Consider the following 19591-nt stretch of genomic DNA (forward strand, 5'->3'; position numbering starts at 1 on the left):
GAGCAGCTCTGTCATGGGCAGGCATTCAGATCTGGGAGTTTGGAGGCACCCCAAACCCTCCTTGTTGTGTGTGCTCAGCAGCAGGGCCCACTCTGGCTGCTCCCTGGGCATCCAGGGCATCATTTCTGCACCAAAACCCCCTTGGCACACAAAAAGGGACAGAACAACACAGCTCTGGGCACAAAATCAGCCTGGCACTTTGGCTGGGGTGTGCCAAGGGCAGCTCACAGGGCACAGGGCGTGTGTGGACAGGTGAGGGAGCAGTGGGGACCCCAGAGAGGGAACTGACCCCATCCTACCCACAGCCAAGGGAAAAGCATGTGGGACTCACCTCCCTTGTTCTGGCAGCATCTGGCTGCCTGCATGGCTCAGGATAAAGCATCTGAATTTTCCCTGTCATAACTTGTTTTCACAGCCACATTTCCTGGCTGCAGGGTGGCAGAGGCAAGAATTTACAGCAATAGATTCAAAGCAACTCCTGGAAGGAAGGCATGCTCTGCTTTTTATGCATGACAAACCAGATTTAGCTGCCTTAAGAGGTGATGCTGGTTCCACAGTGATTACTCCTCTATGGTTTAAGCATTTAAAAAGCACTTTAAGGTTGTCAGGAGCTGTGTTGTGCACAGATTTAGCAGCTCACCTGGTTAATTCAGCTCAATAGGTGAGGTTTGGCTGTAAAGCACCCCTAAAACTGAGCTGCAGCAGGAAAAAATTAGAGTTTAGGCCAGGCTTTGTGCCTTCCAGCCTGGAAACGAGGGACTGCAATCAGAGCAGAAGCCAGGAGCTGAGGAACTTAGCTGGATGTTTTTCTCTCTGATGAAACATTCTTACCAAGCGCTAATTGCTGCTAGCAGGGAGCGATGTTATCCCTATAGGAAACTCATCCCGGGGAGCTTGGGAGGGGAAGGAGGTGTAGAAATTTAAAAAAAAAAAAGAAAAAAAATTGAGCACATGGGGTGTAAAATCTCGGAGCTGTTGAAAAGCAGGGAAGGGAAAACTGTTGCCAAGCACAATACCTGGCTGTGGGAGAGGGAGCAGGGAGGGGTTTCCAAAGCCTCGGGGGAATTTTCAAGCCTGAGGCTCCGAGTGTGCACAGAGTCCCTTTAAAATGCACTTCTGAGCTTGGTGCCTTGCCTTTCCATCTCTCTGGAATATGTTTTGGGGTCAGGTTGTGTGTGGCTTGAGGAGGGTGTTTTGGTTTGGAAAGACAGGAGTCTGCTAAGGAAGGCAGGAGCCTCCCCTGAAATGGAGAATGTAAACCCTCCCCACCCCTCTGAATTGCTATAAATTTTAAATTAAGGGGCTCTCAGGCAACAAAAATTATGGAAGCAGGAAATAACAGTTCTTTAATAGGGAAAAGAAAAAAAATAAAGGATAAAATAAACAATGCAGAACACTAGAACAACACTGCCAGAGTCAGAACCCAACCTGACACCCTGTGGGGTGTTGGTGGCAGTCCAATTGGAATGTGGCTGCAGTGTCAGGGGTGGTTCTGCTGGAGCAGGGATCCTGTAGAAAGGTGCAGTCCTCCTCCAAAGATCCAGTGGAAGAAGAGGCAGCTGCTGTTCCTCTGGGGAATCCAGTGGAGAAGCCGTGCTGGTGTTCCACAATCTCCAGATTATATCCGGGCAGCAATGCTTGGCTCCTCCCCCTGGATTTTATCTGGGCAGCAATGCTTGGCTCCTCCCCCTGGATTATATCTGGGCAGCAATGCTTGGCTCCTCCCTCTGGGCTCACATCTCCCAATGGGATGCTGTAGTTCTTATCAGCCATGCAGGGACATTCAATAGCTGTTATCAGCAGATGTCCCCTCCCAAGGGAGGAGTGATTGTGGTCACTCAGAGAGAGATAAGGCAAACTCCCCGCTTGACAAAAGATAATCTGCCATACAGATGGTAATGGAAAACAACTTGCATTGCAGTCTTCAACCGAGGGTCAGAGCAAAACCAGGACTGGTGAGGCAATGCCTGCTCCCCCTGTCACTGGAAGAAAACACCCAGGAAACACTTAAAAAATGAACAAACAACCTTAAAATGCTTTTTTTTATGCACTAAAAAAAGTCTTTGGCTATCTGAGGAAAATGCTGTCTAAAAAGGATGCAGAAACTGGAGCAAAGGTGTAACTCCTGAAACATAGAAGTGTTGTTACCATGTTTGTATTTTGAAAGCATAGAGATAGAAATAGAAAACATTGATAATTGTTTCTTCACCTGGGGAGTGAACATAATGAGAAACAGGACTTAGGTATTTTTTCTACTTTTGCAATATTGTGAATAAAGAAACTGTAGTGTGTGAGCAATGAGGGAAATACCAAGTAGGAACAGGTATTAAAGTACAGTTTAAGTTCTAGCCAGTACCTTATGGTTCACTACAAATTGTTTTCTAACTCTGTCACATAATCAGTGCAGGCTGCCTGTGTTAGTGCAGGAAAAGCCCCTTGCCCAGGGCTTTTATGTGATTTATGTGATTTATGTGCATTTCCCACTGCCCCAGAACCACCCTGATGCAACTGGACGTGGCTTGTCCAGTTTGTATTTAAAGTTTGTTTGAAGGTTTGTATTTAAATAGTGCAAAGCCATTTACACAAAGCTTTGTAAAAGCCAGGATTTAACTGTGTAAAGAGGAGCAGCAGCAGATGCCTGTGGCTGGAGCTGCAGGCACAGAGCTCAGAGCTCCCTCCCAGCTGACATGGCAAACTAACCCTGCTGCCCTTTCTCTTTGCCCCCAGTGCCTGCTGGCAGAACCAGTCAGTCCTGGACACTGCAGAGCATCTCCTTTATCCCCAGAATGAGAATCAGGCAAGTAGAGAAGTTTGTGCTATGGATATGTGTTTTTGTGCTCCTCTGATGTAGGAAACTTGTTAATACTGGTTGAAATTTCAAAGAAAATGATAACTTTTGTGAGTCAGAGGTGGTGACAGCCCCAAGCCTTGGCTTAGGCTGAGAGCCCAGAACATGGGGAAGGTGGCATCAAAATCCTGTCAAACTGTCTCCCACATTACAGTGGTGACACAGCTTTGAATCAAAACATTTGGAGATATTGATAAAGGTTCTATATTTTCCATAGAAATTCTGTTACTTTTTGTGAGAAATCAACACGGAGGAAAATATCACAGAATTGTGGAATGGTTTGGGTTAGAAAGGACCTTAAACCCATCCAGTGCCACCTTCCACTGTCCCAGGCTGCTCCCAGCCCTGCCCAGCCTGGCCTTGGGCACTGCCAGGGATCCAGGGGCAGCCACAGCTGCTCTGGGCACCCTGTGCCAGGGCCTGCCCACCCTGCCAGGGCAGAACTTCGAGTGTCTGTGATATTTGTCAAAAATAGTGACAAGAAATGTTCATTCAGCCAAGCTAGCACAAGTCCTGTGTTCTGGAAGTTGCATTTCAGAAGCCCAAATCCAAGTGGAAGAGGAGGAGTGAAGCCATTAGCCATTCCAGGGATGGTCTAGCTGAATATTTTCTCAGTAATTCAGCCCAAGAAAGGAAACACTGAGCTCCAGACATGTGGGCAGCTAATGGGAATAAACTGCATAAATGCATTCAAAATTCGGGCTGTAATCATCAAAATTTAGCTCAAAATAAATGAGAGGTTTGGAGAGAGGAGGCAGAGCCTGAGGAATGGGATCAGGAGATGGGAAGTCCTGGTGGAGCTGTCCCTGCCCATGCCAGGGGAGTGGATGTGAGCTTTAAGGTCCTTTCCAGCCCAAACCATTCTGTGGTTCTGTGATAAAAGACTTGTGGGGAGTGAGAACTGATAGCAGGTGGACAAACCTCTCCTCTGGATCCCTTTTCTTCCCCAATAAAAGCCCAGCAGGAGAGTGAGATGTGTTTGTAACCTCATCTAACACATCAGAGCTGCTGCCTTCAAGCACCAGTGCTCTAAGGACTGAGCCTTGAAAGACACCGAGCCCTCTTTGAAGTGTGCATTGCTGCTTTTAACAGCGTGCATTCCTGCTTTTAATGCCACAGAACCACCCTGAGTGCCCCAGAGAGGCTGAGCTGGGCTTCCAGCCCTTTCCTGAGGGCACAGCGGGTCCCTGAGCTGGGTTCCTTTTCCTGAGGGCACAGAGCATCCCTGAGTTCCCAGCCCTTTCCTGAGCAGATTCCCTGTCCCGAGGGCACAGAGGATCCCTGAGCTGGGTTCCCTTTCATGAGGGTGCAGATGATCCCTGAGCTGGGTTTCCAGCCCTTTCCTGAGCAGATCCCTGAGCTGAGTTCCCTTTCCCGAGGGCACAGAGGATCCCTGAGCTGGGTTTCCAGCCATTTCCCAAAGGTGCACATGAATCCTGAGCTGGGTTTCCAGCCCTTTCCCGAGCAGATCCCTGAGTTCCCAGCCCTTTCCCAAGCTGGGCTCCCTCTCCTGAGGGCACAGAGGATCCCTGAACCAAGTTCCCAGCCTTGTTCCAAGGGCACAGCAGGTCCCTGAGCTGATCTCCCTTTCCCAAGGGTGCAGATGAATCCTGAGCTGGGTTTCCAGCCCTTTCCCGAGCAGATTCCTGAGTTCCCAACCCTTTTCTGAGGGCCAGTGGATCCCTGAGCTGATCTCCTTTTCCCGAGGGTGCAGATGATCCCTGAGTTTCCAGCCCTTTCCTGAGCAGATCCCTGAGCTGATCTCCCTTTCCTGAGGGTGCAGATGGTCCCTGAGCTGGGTTCCTTTTCCTGAAGGCACAGAGGATCCCTGAGCTTCCTTTCCTGAGGGTGTAAAGGATCCTTGAGTTCTCAGCCTTTTCCTGAGAGCACAGAGGATCCCTGATCTGAGCTCCCAGCCCTTTCCCAAGCACATCCCTGAGCTCCCAGCCCTTTCCCAAGCAGATCCCTGAGCTCCCAGCCCTTTCCCAGAGGATCCCTGAGCTCCCAGCCCTTTCCCAAGCACACCCCTGAGCTCCCAGCCCTTTCCCAAGCACATCCCTGAGCTCCCAGCCCTTTCCCAGAGGATCCCTGAGCTCCCAGCTCTTTCCCAAGCAGATCCCTGAGCTCTCCCAGCCCTTTCCCAAGCACATCCCTGAGCTCCCAGCCCTTTCCCAAGCAGATCCCAGTGCTGCAGTGCCCGGGGCACGGCTCTGCAGGGCTCTGCCAGCCCAGCCCTGGCTGCTGCCAGGGTGCCAGGCTGTTGCCAAGGAATGTGACAGGCCAGCAGTGCAGGCTGTCTCCTGATTTGCTTTGAAAGGACATCACATCTCCGTGCCTGACACAAAATCCCTTCTGCCTGGGGAACGAGCCTATCAGGGACAGGCTTAGAGGGCGGGAGGAGAAAAAGCAAATATGCTCAGCCCTTCTCCCTGCTCCTGGCAGCCTGGGGTGTGCAGGCTGATCCCTCTGGAAGCAGGGAGTTCCCAGCAGGAATGCAGTCCTGGGGCACAACCAGCACAGCAGCAGCTCCAATGGGCCTTTGTCTCCCAAATTCAGGAATCACAGCGAGATGTGAGGAGCAAATCCACCGGGAATCTGTTCCTCAAAGGATGGCCCCAGGAATGGTGTTGGAGGCTCTGATCTCCTGCTAATGAGTTTGTGAAATGTCAGCCAGGCTTTGCAGGGCAAAGCTAATGAGCAACTACGCGGTATCAGGCAGAGTTCAGGAGGGTTAAACGAACATGGGTTTCAAATCCTCATGGTCTGAGCAGAGCTGCAGCCTTTGCTGGTGGAGTCAAGCCACGGAAGTGAAATGGAATATCATCCTCGCTCCCAGTGTGATTTGGGATTAGGCGGATGAGAAATCAGCTTTAAACGTGGCCTGGTGCAGTGCTGACATCTGTGCCTGCTCCTGCTGCACTCCTGGAGCTCCTCCAGCTGCCCTGGGTGAAACACCTGCCTGAGGAGCAGCCAAATGCAGCCTTTGGGAGTCCCTTGTTCCCCCAGTGACCCTGCCAGGCACACTCAGCACAGCTCCCATTTGGGAGTGACAGAGCCACCATCAGGGGCTGTGACCTTCCTCAGGGGTGTCCCTGCAGCTGGTCCATGCCCAAACTGGGATGTCTCCAGTGATGAGGGGGTGGTCAGGGCGTGCTGTGCTCAGCCTGGGCACTGGGATGTCCTGGGGCTGGGCACTGCCCTCACCTGCAGCAGTGACTGTGCCTGTGTGGGGCTGTGGGGACAGAGTGGCTGTTCCTTGGTGACAGCACTGACCGGCCACCATCAGAGCAATGGGGTGACACAGTCTCTGTCCCTCAGTGACAGCCCAGCCTCCGCTGGCAGCAGCAATCCCTCCACTCTGCCTGGAGCCACCCTCCCTGCAGACAGCTGAAACACAGGGGAAACCTCCCAGCCCTCCTGGTGTGACCCTGTCCCCTGAGCAGCAGCAGCAGAGGGGCTGCAGTCCCCTGACAGAGACTCAGAAGCTGTGAGGGGAAGCAGGGGGACCCAAGGGCTGTGTGGGGTCACAGCATCCCCAGTGCTTTGGGGCCCATTGGCACAGCCAGGGTTGCAGGCTGGGCTCAGCCCCTGGCACCCTTTGGCCTCTCCAGCTCACCAACAGCTGTGCCAGGCTTGGGAAGGGCAGGCAGAGCAGCCAGGGAGGGAGGAGATTTCCCACTTAGCACCTTGCTTGTTGCTGCTCTTCTTCATTTCCTTGCAAACACAAGTCTGAGCCTCACAAGGAGCAGTGTCCCCTGTGGGACACTCACAGCCCCTCTGTGCTGGGATCAATCCAGCCAGAAACAGCCTCTGCACATAAACCTGCCTCTGGAAAAAAGCTTCTTTGCCACTCACAGAACTCAGAGCTCTCCTCCAACCCTTTCCTTGGTTTCTCCCCAGGCCCAGGAGCTGCTCTGCTGCTTTTTTGACCCCCTGACATCAGAGAGCATCCACCGAATTGAGGCCCAGCACTGCTAGCAGAGAGGGGCAAGGCAGCCTTGGATGCCCCAGTGGACATGGACACACGGACTCCAGCAGCTCTAAGAGCACTGTTTGTTTGGAATTAAACACATCTGAGGTGGTAGCATGGCTCAGAGAAATGAGAGGGGTGGAGGAAGGCTCAGTGCCCCAAAACAAACCCCTGTGGAATCCATCCAGAGACAATCTGCCTGTGAGCCTGGAGCAAGGCTGGGGGAAGCTCAGGAGGCAAACCCAGGGCCAGGTGCTCACTCTGTGTCTCTCAGGTGCCTTCTGAGGACTCAGGGACTGCCTGGAGAGATGGAGAGACTCTGCTGCTGCTGCTGCTGCTGCTGCTGCTGCTGCTCTGAGCCAAAGACAAACCCATGGAATGGAATGGAATGGAATGGAATGGAATGGAATGGAATGGAATGGAATGGAATGGAATGGAATGGAAACAGAGGGGAAGCTGCATCCCTGGAGGGTCAGAGCACCAGGCTGAGCTGTTCAATAAGGTGAAGGTTGGACAGCTCAATGCTCACCTGCCTGTGCTCCAGCAGCCCTGTCCTGGGCTGTGCCACCCCTGCTCCCTGCCATGGGCACACAGCCCTGCCTCCTCTTCCTCCTCCTGCAGCAGCTGCTGGTGCTACAATTCTTTTTAGGAGCCCAGAGGAAAGGAAGCTGCTGTTGATACAAACCCACAGCCTTCCTGGGGCACTCTGGGCTCCTTTTCCTTTGGGAAAGGCTCTGCTCAGCCCAGGAAGCTCCTGTTGCCACTGCCCTGCTCCAGACTCTGCCCTGGGGTGGCCCCACCTCGGGTCTGGGGCAGGTGTGGGTGCCACAATATCAGAAGGATCCAAAGCTGTTGGAGTGTCCAGAGCAGGGACCTGGGCATGGGGAAGGGTCTGAGGAGCAGCTGAGGGCACTTGGATTGTTCAGCTGCAGGAGGAGACTGAGGGCAGAGCTCAGGGGGGGCTGCAGGGGCAGCTCTGATCTCTGATCCCTGGGACAGGGAATGGCTGGAGCTGGGCAGGGCAGGGCCAGGCTGGATTTTGGGAAAGGTTCATCCCCAGAGGGTGCTGGCACTGCCCAGGCTCCCCAGGGAATGGGCACAGCCCCGAGGCTGCCAGAGCTCCAGGAGAGCTTGGACAGTGCCCAGGCACAGGGTGGGAGTGCTGGGGGGTCTGTGGATCCATGATCCTTGTGGTGCCTTCCAGCTCAGGACATTCTGTCATTCCCTGCATGCCTCTGGTTCCAGCCATGGCAGAGGTGGCAGGGACAGGGACAGGGGACAGAGACAGTCCCTGTGAGCGTCCCAGGGCTGAGGGCAGAGCAGTGGGGCCAGCCCAGCTCTGGCTGCTGTGGGTGAGCCTGGGCTGAGCCCTCCTCCCTGCCAGCTGTGACAAGGTGACCCCTCTGACACCTGTCCCTTTGCAGAGGAGACAGAAGTGCCCAGTGATCCCAGAGCTGTCAGGGGTGGGGCCCTGCCAGCTCTGCCTCCTCAGCAGGGTCCAGTCCTAGCACAGCCCTGCCCTTCCCTAATCCTGGAACAGCAACAGGGATTGTCACAGCCCACAGGGATTGTCACAGCCCACAGGGATTGTCACAGGCAGCCAGGTGTGAGGGGGACACGGTGACCTGGCCTGACCTCACACAGCATTTCAGTGTCACAATCACACAAACCCAGCCTGGTTTGTGTTGGAAGAAACCTTAAAGCTCATCCCATCCCACCCCTGCTGTGGGCAGGGACACCTTCCACTATCCCAGGCTGCTCCCAAGCCCTGTCCAACCCTGGAAATTTCTCCCACCCTCTGCTCCCCAGCCCTGCTCTGCCTGGATGGGCTCTCTGGGCTCTGTGGTGGGACCAAACATCTCCACAGAGGGGTGGAGAGGGGAGAGGCAGCTGCCCTGGCCCTGGGGAGGCTGAGGTCCTTGGAGTCATCCTGCTGGAGGAGCCTGCTCTGCTCCTGCAGCTAAGTAGGCCATTTCCTGCACTCCAGGCACATTTCTGTCATGCTTGTGAGCCCTGCACGGCTTTGAAACAAATGGAAATTAAAAGGATCCACCCCCAGCACTGGGGGAATTTATCTGGAAAAGGAATGGAATAAAGAGAGCAGCTGAGGGAGCAGCCCTGAGGAGCTGCACGTGAGGAGGGGCAGCAGCAGCCCTGACCCTGCCAGCCTGGTGCCACAGGGGCCACAGAGCCCTGTCCCTGTGCCCTCAGAGCTGTGGGACTGCAGCTGGACACGGTGAGGGGTCAGCAGTGAGCCTGGGGAGGTGACATCCCCCTGGGTGACATCCCACTGGGTGACATCCCCCTGGGACACCCCCAGCCCACCTGGGCTTGGCAGCAGCACTCCCAGGAGCTGAGACACATTAATTCATTAATTAATTCATTGAATTAATTAATAAAATCAGAGAATTCTGAATGGCTTGGGTGTGAAGGGACCTTAAAGCCCATCCCATCCTCCACCAGCCATGGCAGGGACACCTTCCATGTGATGGTGTTCACAGGGGTTCTCAGACTGGGGAAGAGATGAGGATCTGACTCCATGTGTCAGAAGGCTGATTTATTATTTTATGATATATATTACATTAAAACTATACTAGGAGAATAGAAGAAAGGATTTCATCAGAAGGCTGGCTAAGAATAGAATAAGAAAGAATGATAACAAAGGTTTGTGGCTCGGGCTGTCTGTCTGAGGCAGCTGACTGTGATTGGCCATTAATTAGAAACAACCACATGAGACCAATCCCAGATGCACCTGTTGCATTCCACAGCAGCAGATAATCAATGTTTACATTTTGTTCCTGAGGCCTCCCAGCTTCTCAGGAGGAAAAATCCTAAATAAAGGATTTTTCATAAAAGATGTGTGTGACATTTCCACTGTCCCAGGCTGCTCCAACCCAGCCTTGGGCTCTGCCAGGGATCCACCCTGTGCCAGGCCCTCAGCACCCTCTGAGTGGAGATCAATTCACTGTGTAACAAACCAGGGCCTGGCACAAAACATTTCCCATTTCCCATCCCCTTCCAGGCATCCCTGCTGAGGCTCCATCCACCACCTGTGCCTCGGTTTCCCCCCTAGGAAATGCAGGTGGCAGCTCTGCCACATGCCCCAGGCACAGCAGCACCATCCCAAAAATGGGGCAGCACCCAGATATCCCTGAGCAAGGAGCTGCTGCAGTGCTTTGGGTTCCTATTTTAAAGCCCAGCTAATTAATCTCAGCGTACCAAACTCGCACAGAGCGGGGGGAAGAATCATCCTCTGGTATTTCCAAAATGCCAGCATGCCAGAAATAACCCTGCCAGCCTTTTCTCCTAGAGAATACCCCACTTGTCTCTGGGGAAGTGACAACCAGGAGCACCACCAGGAACCCATCCCTCCATCCATGGGAGCTGCAGCTCTTGCACTGTTTTTTTCCCTGGAAACTGCCACAAGGCAGCCAGGATTAGCTAATCAGAGCTGAGGAGCAAATTAATGATTGAAAGAACTAGGAGAAAGGCAGATTTGATCCGAGATTGCCAGCTTTGCAGCTGGCTCCTACTTGCAAACAATTCATTTAGATTATGAAAGCAAGAAATTGAGTACAAAACCCCCTAGATTGTTTGCTTCCTGGAGAAAGAAAAGAAAAGAAATGGAATTTAGATTAAAAATTATGCAGAATAGTATTAAATCCCCACCCTCTTGTGCCTCCCCTCTTGCTGGAAAACCAGAGCTGTTCAGAATTTTGCATTGTTCTGCTGCCAGTGTCAGAGCTGCCTCAATGGAGGAGAGATAAAATACAGGAGGTGGCATTTGCTGTTAACCCCTTAGGGTCCTGCTGTGGCAGGAATGGGAACACAGAGCCTGGTGCTGAAATCCCATTCTCCCAGCTCCTTTTAGGGGTGAGTGTTGGGGGCACAGCAGCTAATCCTGGCTGCCTTGTGGCAGTTTCCAGGGAAAAAACAGTGCAAGGGCTGCAGCTCCCATGGATGGAGGGATGGGTTCCTGGTGGTGCTCCTGGTTGTCACTTCCCCAGAGACAAGTGGGGTGTTCTCTAGGAGAAAAGGCTGGCAGGGTTATTTCTGGCATGCTGGCATTTTGGAAATACCAGAGGATGATGCTGCTTCCCCTGTGGCTGCAGAGGGTCCCCCAGCAGTGCCTGGTGCTGGCCCTGGGTCACAGCCAGCACCCCCAGCCTGGCCAAACTGACTCTTTCACCCCAAAAAAGAGTGGGGTTCTGCTTCAGCCCCGTGCATGATCCTGCTGAGCCCTGGCAATGTCCCAGAGCCACCAGCCTGGGGGTGACAGCACAGCCAGCAGGATTTGCTGCCCGCCCAGCAAACTCAAAATTGGGCACTTGGGTTTCACCTCCTGAGGTCCATGGAGCAGGAGGAGCTGATGGACCTGCTGCAGCTGTCCTTGCATCATCCACACCCACCAAACTTGATAACCCTGAGCCAGGCACCTCCCATGCCCACGAATATCTGCCTTGCTCTGGCTGACAGAGCCAAAAGCATTTGGCTCTCTTGGCCAAGAGCCACTGCTGATCCCCAGGGACACCTCAGAGCCCCTGCCAGGGCCTGAAGGGGCTCCAGGAGAGCTGGAGAGGGACTGGGGACAAGGGATGGAGGGACAGGACACAGGGAATGGCTCCCACTGCCAGAGGGCAGGGATGGATGGGATATTGGGAATTGGGAATTGTTCCCTGTGAGGGTGGGCAGGCCCTGGCACAGGGTGCCCAGAGCAGCTGTGGCTGCCCCTGGATCCCTGGCAGTGCCCAAGGCCAGGCTGGATGGAGTTTGGAGCGACCTGGGACAGGGGCAGGTGTCCCTGCCATGGGAGGGGTTTGGGGGATCTTTAAGGTCCCTTCCAGCCCAGCTCTCCTTCCATGGCTGAGATATCACAGGGGGTGGCTGGTCCTTGCCTCTCTCCCTGGGGTGGGACCAGGACTGGGCTCCAGTCCCAGTTCTGTCCCACAGGGCAGGCATGGGGGCAGTGCCCCTTCCCCAATCCCTGATCTCCCCCTTCCCAGGGCACCCCTGCAGGCCTGTGGCAGCAGGAGCTGGTGATTAATTGGTCCCTGGCACTCCCCCTGGCAGGGCTGGAGGAGCACAAAGGGCTCTTTGTGTGATCAAGGGGCTGGGATGAGTCACCCACAGGGAATGAGCCCAGGGAATGGGGATGTTGAGCCAGAACAGGCCCAGGAGCTCCTGAAGGCTCTCACTGGGGCACACGGGGGACCAGGGCTGGCAGTGCCTTGTCTGGGCCCTCCTGGCATGGCCATGGCCCAGCAGCAACAGCACTGCCTGTCCCCAAAAGTGACCAGTTTGATCCAGTAAACCAAGGCAGAAATTCTGCCAGGACATTTCACACAGTGTGGGGTCAACTGGGGCTGCTGGGCCTACAAAAACTCCTGGGGAGCTCAGCTGAGGGGCTGGAGGGTCTGTCTACAATCATCCGTCCATCCATCCATCCATCCATCCATCCATCCATCCATCCAATCCATGTCCATCCATGTCCATCCATCCATCCCCCATCCGTCTGTCCATCCATCCATCCATCCATCCATCCATCCATCCATCCATCCATCCCTCCATCATCCATCCATCCATCCATCATCCATCCATTCACCCATCCATCCATCCATCCATCCATGTCCATCCATCCATCCATGTCCATCCATCCATCATCCATCCATCCATCCATCCATCCATCCATCCATCCATCCACCCATCCATCCATCCATCCATCCATCCATCCATCCATCCATCCATCCATCCATCCCTGTCCATCCATCCATCCATCCATCCATCCATCCATCCATCCATCCATCCATCCATCCACCCACCCATCCATCCATCCATCCATCCATCCATCCATCCATCCATCCATCCATCCATCCATCCATCCCTGTGGATGTTTAGGCCTCACCTGGGGCTTTGCTGGGCCATGTCCTGAGGTTGTCCTTGGCTGCTCTGCCAGGTGACCCAATGGCTCTGACCCCTGGAGTCTCCTCCTTGCCCACCTGTGGGATCTTGGCCATTTCCTGGCCATCAGGAGCCTCCTGACACCTTTGTGAGCTTTCAGAGATGATTCTGAAGATGAAAACGTGTCCAGCAAGATCACCAGGACGCTGCAGGTGCTCAGGACCCCCAGGTGGCTCCAATGGGGCTGTTTGTGACTGGTTTGCCCAAGACAGTGGTGAGGGCCTGGAGCATCTCCTGGTGAGGAAAGGCTGAGGTGCTCAGCCTGGAGAGGAGCCCCAGCTGAGAGGAGCCTCAGTCCTGGGCGTCCCTGGGTGTCCCTGGGTGCAGGGAGAGGCAGGGCCCAGCCATGGGCAGGAACTGATCCCAGGAGTTCTATTTGAACATGAAATCATCAGGGATGGAAAAGACCTCCAAGATCAGTGAGGCCAAGCTCTGACCACTCCCATGGACCATCAACACGAGGAGGAATTTCCAGTGGCCAAGCACTGCCCAGAGGGGCTCTCGAGGCTCCTTCCCTGGAGGGATTCCAGAGCCACCTGCCCACAATCCTGACCAACACGCTCTGGGGACCCTGCTGCAGCAGGGTGGGACCAGGTGAGCTCCAATGATCTCTTCCAAGAGGAATTGTTCTGCAATTCTGTGATCTGGATGCTGTGATGTACCAGCTGTCCCACCTGGCACTGACACCTGGGAGGCTTCAAGTGACAGAGGGGAGGAGGGAGGAGAGTGGGGTAGGATGTCCCTGCTGCTCTGCCTGGGCTGGCCATTGTCCCTCAGCTGGCCATTGTCCCTCAGCTGGCCTTTGTCCCTTGTCCCTCAGCTGGCCATTGTCCTCAGCTGGCCAGTGTCCCTCAGCTGGCCTTTGCCCCTCAGCTGGCCTTTGTCCCTTGTCCCTCAGCTGGCCATTGTCCTCAGCTGGCCTTTGTCCCTCAGCTGGCCATTGCCCCTCAGCTGGCCATTGTCCTCAGCTGGCCAGTGCCCCTCAGCTGGCCATTGTCCTCAGCTGGCCATTGCCCCTCAGCTGGCCTTTGTCCCTCAGCTGGCCATTGTCCTCAGCTGGCCAGTGCCCCTCAGCTGGCAGCCCCTGCCTGGAGACTGGAGAGTGCTTTTGGCTCACAGGAGCTCACAGAGCTCGCAGGAGCTCGTGGGGCTCCAGATCCCACCCCACCCACAGCTGCAGTCCCGGCTCTGAGGGTGACTCTGCCTGTGGGGCTCCTCCTCTCCTGAGCTCTGGCAGAAGATGCTGAGCTGTGGTGGCTGATTCCCCCTCACAGCAGCGTGCCCAGTGAATGCTCCCCTGGGGCTGTGGAGCAGCAGCTCCCAGGAATGGATGGTGGGACACTGGGCAATGCCTGGGAGCCCTGATCCTGCAGGGAGGTCCCTGTGACATAAATGGGATTGGTGCTGGTCCCCAGGGCTGTCCCTCCCCAGGATCCAGCCTCCTTGGGAAGCCTGGATGGTGCTCAGCTCCTGATAGAGCATCCTGGGCTGCTCCAACCCTGCTGCCAGCCCTGGGGTCCTGCAGAGCTGCTCCTCTGCCCACAGGGGCTGTCCAAACACATGGAAGGGATTGGGGTGCTCTGGAGCGAACTGAACACCCCCGAGCAGCTCCTGACCAGTAAACCACCACAGTCCATCCATCCTGAGCTGCTGAGCTCCCACCCAGCCACAGCCAGAGCCCAAATCCGGCCCAGAGCCACGGCCAGCACAGCTGGCAGCCCCCAAACATTGCAGCACCCTTGGCCTGAAGGCAGGGCAGCTGCGTGGGCAGGCTGGGGCAGGCACACACCCGTTATCCTGGCCAGCCTGGTGGGCACACTGACCCAGGAGCTCACGGGGTCCAGGGGGACTTTGGACCTCGGTCCTTGGAAATGGCTCCTGGCTCTGCTGCTCAAGGCAGGCCTGGCCCCCGAGTGGCTGCAGAGGTGCCACAAACTGCAGTGAGGCCAGCAGAGGCTGAGGGAGCTGAAACCCCTGTCCGGGACTGCCAGAGCTGGGAGCAGCCTCAGGCGGGAGGTGCCGATGGGATCCTGCCCAGGAGGGTGGGGCAGCCCCAGCAGAGGGACCCCAGGGCAGCTGCGGGGTTGCCCCCTCCAAACGGTCCCGTTATCAGCCCCTGTTTCGTGCCAGGGAGCAGCTGCACTGCAGGGCACATCTGGGCCTTCCCTTGAGAACTGGCCTGGCTTCACTGCGGCCCCAGCCCCGGGGGCACCCAGGTGTCCCAAATTCCTTCGTGCCGAGGCTGGGCTGGGGGAAACTCTTGTAAATAAATCTTGTAAATAAATCCCCGTGTCCTGAAGCGGTGCGAGGGGTGAGGTCGTGCCCCAGGCTCACCTGCAGCCTTCCCCCTAAGATTTCCTTCCCTGCGGCGTCTTCAGGTCTGCAAGGTGATTACAATCCCCTTCTGGGGTGATTAACATCCCCCTTCAGCTCTTCCAGCCACGTTCTGGATGCCTTTAAGCCCCCGGGGTGTTACACATGGCTTACAAGTCGGGCTCCATTAGCGCTCGATTCGCTGTTTATTAAAACCTCGATTAATCTTGTATTAATGCTCTTCAAATGCGACTTTTGTGGAGGTGCAGCAGCCTCTGAGAGGAGCTAAGCTTCTCCCCAGCCCTGTGCCGCTGCTGTCAGCGAGGAATTAGCTCTGGATCTCTCAGGGCTCGGAGCTGAGGGGTTGGGAGGCTGCAGAGAGCAATGATGAGGATGCCCGTGAGGATGCTCTGATTAATGGGGTAACACCAGCCCAGAGACACCAAATTTGGGGCAACGGGGGAGCAGGGTCCAGAGCAGACAGGAGGGTGTGGGGGCAGCCTGGGGATGGATGCTCTGCTTGCCAGGACCTCACAAATCAGAGCAGGTGGAAGGGTTCAGAATGGGAAGATCCACATCAGAAAAGCAGAAATTTCTCCTGCCCCTGCCCTGCAGCCGTGCGGCTCTGGGAGGGCTGTGCAGCAAGGAGGAGCCAGCAGGAATTGCACCTCGTGCTCCTCCGTGGGTTTGGGATGCTGCCTGTGCCAGATCCAGGGCACGGCCGGCGAGGCGCCGAGGGATGGAGGAGATTTCCCATTGCTGCCAAGCCGGGATGCTGCAGTTGCCACGGCAACGAGGGAGGCCTGCGAGCTGGAGCCCACAGCCCAAACCTCTGGGGCTGCTCAGGGCTGGGGGTGCTCTGAGCCCTGGCAGCCCCCGCACCCAAAGCTGCCCTCAGCACCCTGCTGCCAAAGCTGGCACCCCCAGCCACGCCTCAGCCGAGAGAGCCCGCTGGAAACCCTGCCTGTTCCGTGGGGAAAACAGGGAAAACACCCTTGAAAACCCTGCCTGTTCCAGGGGGAAAACGGGGAAAACACCTTCTGAAAACCCTGCCTGTTCCGTGGGGAAAACAGGGAAAACACCCTTGAAAACCCTGCCTGTTCCAGGGGGAAAACCCTGCCTGTTCCATGGGGAAAACAGGGAAGACACCCGCTGAAAACCCTGCCTGTTCCATGGGGAAAAGCATCCACTGAAAACCCTGCCTGTTCCATGGGGAAAACCCTGCCTGTTCCATGGGGAAAACAGGGAAAACACCCTCTGAAAACCCTGCCTGTTCCATGGGGAAAACACCCTCTGAAAACCCTGCTTGTTCCATCGGGGAAACGGGGAAAACACCCTTGAAAACCCTGCCTGTTCCACGGGGAAAACAGGGAAAACACCTTCTGAAAACCCTGCCTGTTCCATGGGGAAAACACCCGCTGAAAACCCCGCCTGTTCCAGGGGGAAAACACCCTTGAAGACCCTGCTTGTTCCATCGGGAAAACGGGGAAAACACCCTTGAAAACCCTGCCTGTTCCGTGGGGAAAACAGGTAAAACACCCGCTGAAAACCCTGCCTGTTCCAGGGGGAAAACAGGGAAAACACCCGCTGAAAACCCTGCCTGTTCCAGGGGGAAAACCCTGCCTGTTCCATGGGGAAAACAGGGAAAACACCCGCTGAAAACCCCACCTGTTCCAGGGGGAAAACACCCTCTGAAAACCCTGCTTGTTCCATCGGGAAAACGGGGAAAACACCCTCTGAAAACCCTGCTTGTTCCATGGGGGAAACAGGGAAAACACCTTCTGAAAACCCTGCCTGTTCCATGGGGAAAACACCCTTGAAAACCCTGCCTGTTCCATGGGGTAAGCAGGGAAAATACCCGCTGCAAACCCTGCCTGTTCCTCGGGGAAACACCCTCTGAAAACCCTGCTTGTTCCATGGAGAAAACGGGGACAACACCCTTGAAAACCCTGCCTGTTCCACGGGGAAAACACTCGTTGCAAACCCCGCCTGTTCCAGGGGGAAAACGCTGCCTGTTCCTTGGGGAAACACCCTCTGAAAACGCTGCGTGTTCTATGGGGAAACACCCGCTGCAAACCCTGCCTGTTCCATGGGGAGAACAAACCCCTTTGTGTGGGGAAGGCGCCCAGAGCCGCTGTGGGGAGGCAGCACCGGCCCAGAGAAGCCAGCAGAGATTCCCGGGTCATTTTCCTGCTGTCCCCGGCCCCGAGCCGAGACCGCGGGGGCCGAGGCTGGAGCAAGGGCAGGGAGCCCCGGCAGGGCCCGGAGAGCGGCTGTTCCCGAGGGATGCTCCGGGGCCCTTCCGGCAGGCAGGGCTGTGCTGGGAGCCGGGCTGGGACAGCCAGCTCTGCTCTGCTCTGCTCTGCTCTGCTCTGCTCTCCCAAAGGTGGCTGGCTCGTCACACAAGGTCACCTCTCCCTCCCAGCCTGCTGACCTTGCCAGGCAGCACAGGCTGCGTTTTTCCCCACCTCGGGACAGTTTTTGCTGTCTGTCTCCGGCAGCTCATTCCCGCTTGGGGCCCTCGGCCGCTGCCAGGCCTTGACTGACATCTGTCCATCATCCCTGGCAGCTGGAACCGCGGAGAGCAGCGGGTCCCCGCGGGAAGGACGGGCAGGGACGAGCCCGAGCTGCGTCCCCTCCGTGGGCAGTCAGCTGTCACCAGAGAGAGCATCGGGCTGCCCCCGTGCCCGCTCCCCTCTGCCGCATTCCCGCATTCCCGCATTCCTGCCCGGTTCCGCCGGGGCACCGGGTGCCACATGAGTCACACTTCCTCCCCACGCCCGTTCCAGCGCGGTGCCACCGCTATTTTTGGAAGTTTTGGAAAGCGGATCAGCCCGCTGAAGGGTGCTCGTGGATGCTCCCCACGCGGGGCCGGCGTCCCCCGTGTCCCCGAGCGGCGCTGGGGAAGCCCCGGCAGCCCGGACCCTGCGCTCCGCTCCCCGCTCGGCTGCGTGGGAACTCCCTCCTCGTCCCACGGCCCCTCCTGAGTCAGCAGCGAGCTGCAGCACCATCCTAGTGGCAAAATATTACCTTTTAAAGGGCTTGTTTGCGATTGGGGTGGGACTTCGTGCGATGCCAGCTTGGCGTTGATCGCTGCGCTCCCAACGAGCGAGCGGATCATCCCCGGTTATTTTTATTCCCAACCCCCAATGTTTTAGCTGGGGCTGCAGTGCCTCACAAAGTGTCTGTGAGGAAAACCGGGCACAATCCAGCTCCGGAATCGAGGGGTGGATGAAATCCGAGGCGGGATCAGCAGCTGAGTGTCACAGCCGGGCCTTCCTGGCCTGCCCAGCTCGGAAGGATCTGCTTTTACGGGATGCTGCACCCACACCCACACCATTGCACACCTGCCACCCCATCCCCTTCCCTCCGCTCCTCCACGACCTGCCCAAATCGAGGATTATTTTCCTTTCAGGGCAGTGATTGTGCTGCTCATCCTTCCCTCGGGATCTGCCCAAGGTCAGCGGCCGTGCCCAGGGAACAAACCCGTAGGGACACGGGGACGTTGTGGCCCTGCCATGCAGGGGACGCCTCTGCCGTGCAGGCGCTGCCCCAGCAAACTTCAGCTCCGTTTTTTGTGCCTGGAGCTTTTGCCTGGAGCCAAGCAGCAGCTCCTGCCCCGCGGGCACTGCCGGGCTCGCAGCATCCCGACCTTGCCGGGATAAAATTAGCCCCGCTTCCCTTTGGATTAAAGGCAGCTCCGCTTCGGCTCCGAGACGTCAAATGGCAGCGATCCCTTTTTTGTCTGGATAGGGGAGGGGACAGTCCTGCCAGCCAGCCTGGTGACAATGACATTGATTTCCTAGACCTCTCGGCGTGGCCAAATCTGTATTTTTAGCCGGGGAAGGGAAAAATACGAATCACGTGTCAGAGCAACGCGTTCCGTGCCCTGGTGGGAGGGAAGGAGCCGGGAGCCGCCGCTGCCGGAGCGGGGGACGGGCAGGACTCGCTGCCCGGTGCCCGGAGCGGGGCTGGGGATGCACCGAGCATCCATCCCCGGCACTGCCCCGCCGTGCCCGGCACGGCTCTGCCCTCCTGCAGCGGGGTCCCCGCTCCCCGAGGATCCCGCCCGTCCCCTCCGCATCCCCCGTGGCCCTTTATCTTCCGGGGCAGGCGCTGCCTTCATCTCTGCTTCCCTGCCACCGCCCCCTCCTCCTCCTCGCTCTCCCCCACCCTGCTCTCATTTCCCCAAGAAGACTTTAATGAAATCTGCCCTTAATTAAATCCACATTCATTTGCATAATTACCAGGAAATTGAAATTAGCCTGCGGACGTGGCTGGAATGCATTTGGCATCCGGCAGCCCGGGCTGTTCGGAGGGGGCTGCACCGAGGGCCGCTGGGTGCCCCCCACCCGTGGGTGCCCCCCACCCTTAGGTGCCTACGGTGCTGTGCCCACATCCCTGCCCTCCCTTCCCGGTGGTGACAGCGTGGAAGTGGAGGGACACTGCCACTGCCACTGCCCTGCCCTCCGCCCCCACACCAGCAGCATCACCACGTTTCC

General features: G+C 56.5%; 1 protein-coding gene across 1 annotated transcript in view; it reads left to right on the top strand.

Annotated features, from left to right (window-relative positions):
* Positions 1–6877, top strand: part of DNAAF8 (dynein axonemal assembly factor 8) — a 111013-nt gene extending 104136 nt beyond the window's left edge. The window contains exons 32-33 of the mRNA XM_058035841.1: positions 2728–2797; positions 6749–6877. Coding sequence (XP_057891824.1) covers positions 2728–2797; positions 6749–6826 — 148 coding nt within the window. The 3' untranslated portion in view covers positions 6827–6877. The remainder of the gene's footprint in view (positions 1–2727; positions 2798–6748) is intronic.
* Positions 6878–19591: the final 12714 nt, after the last annotated feature.

The sequence above is a fragment of the Melospiza georgiana genome, chromosome 16, assembly GCF_028018845.1.
Source record: "Melospiza georgiana isolate bMelGeo1 chromosome 16, bMelGeo1.pri, whole genome shotgun sequence".
In the NCBI taxonomy this organism is placed as follows: Eukaryota; Metazoa; Chordata; class Aves; order Passeriformes; family Passerellidae; genus Melospiza; species Melospiza georgiana.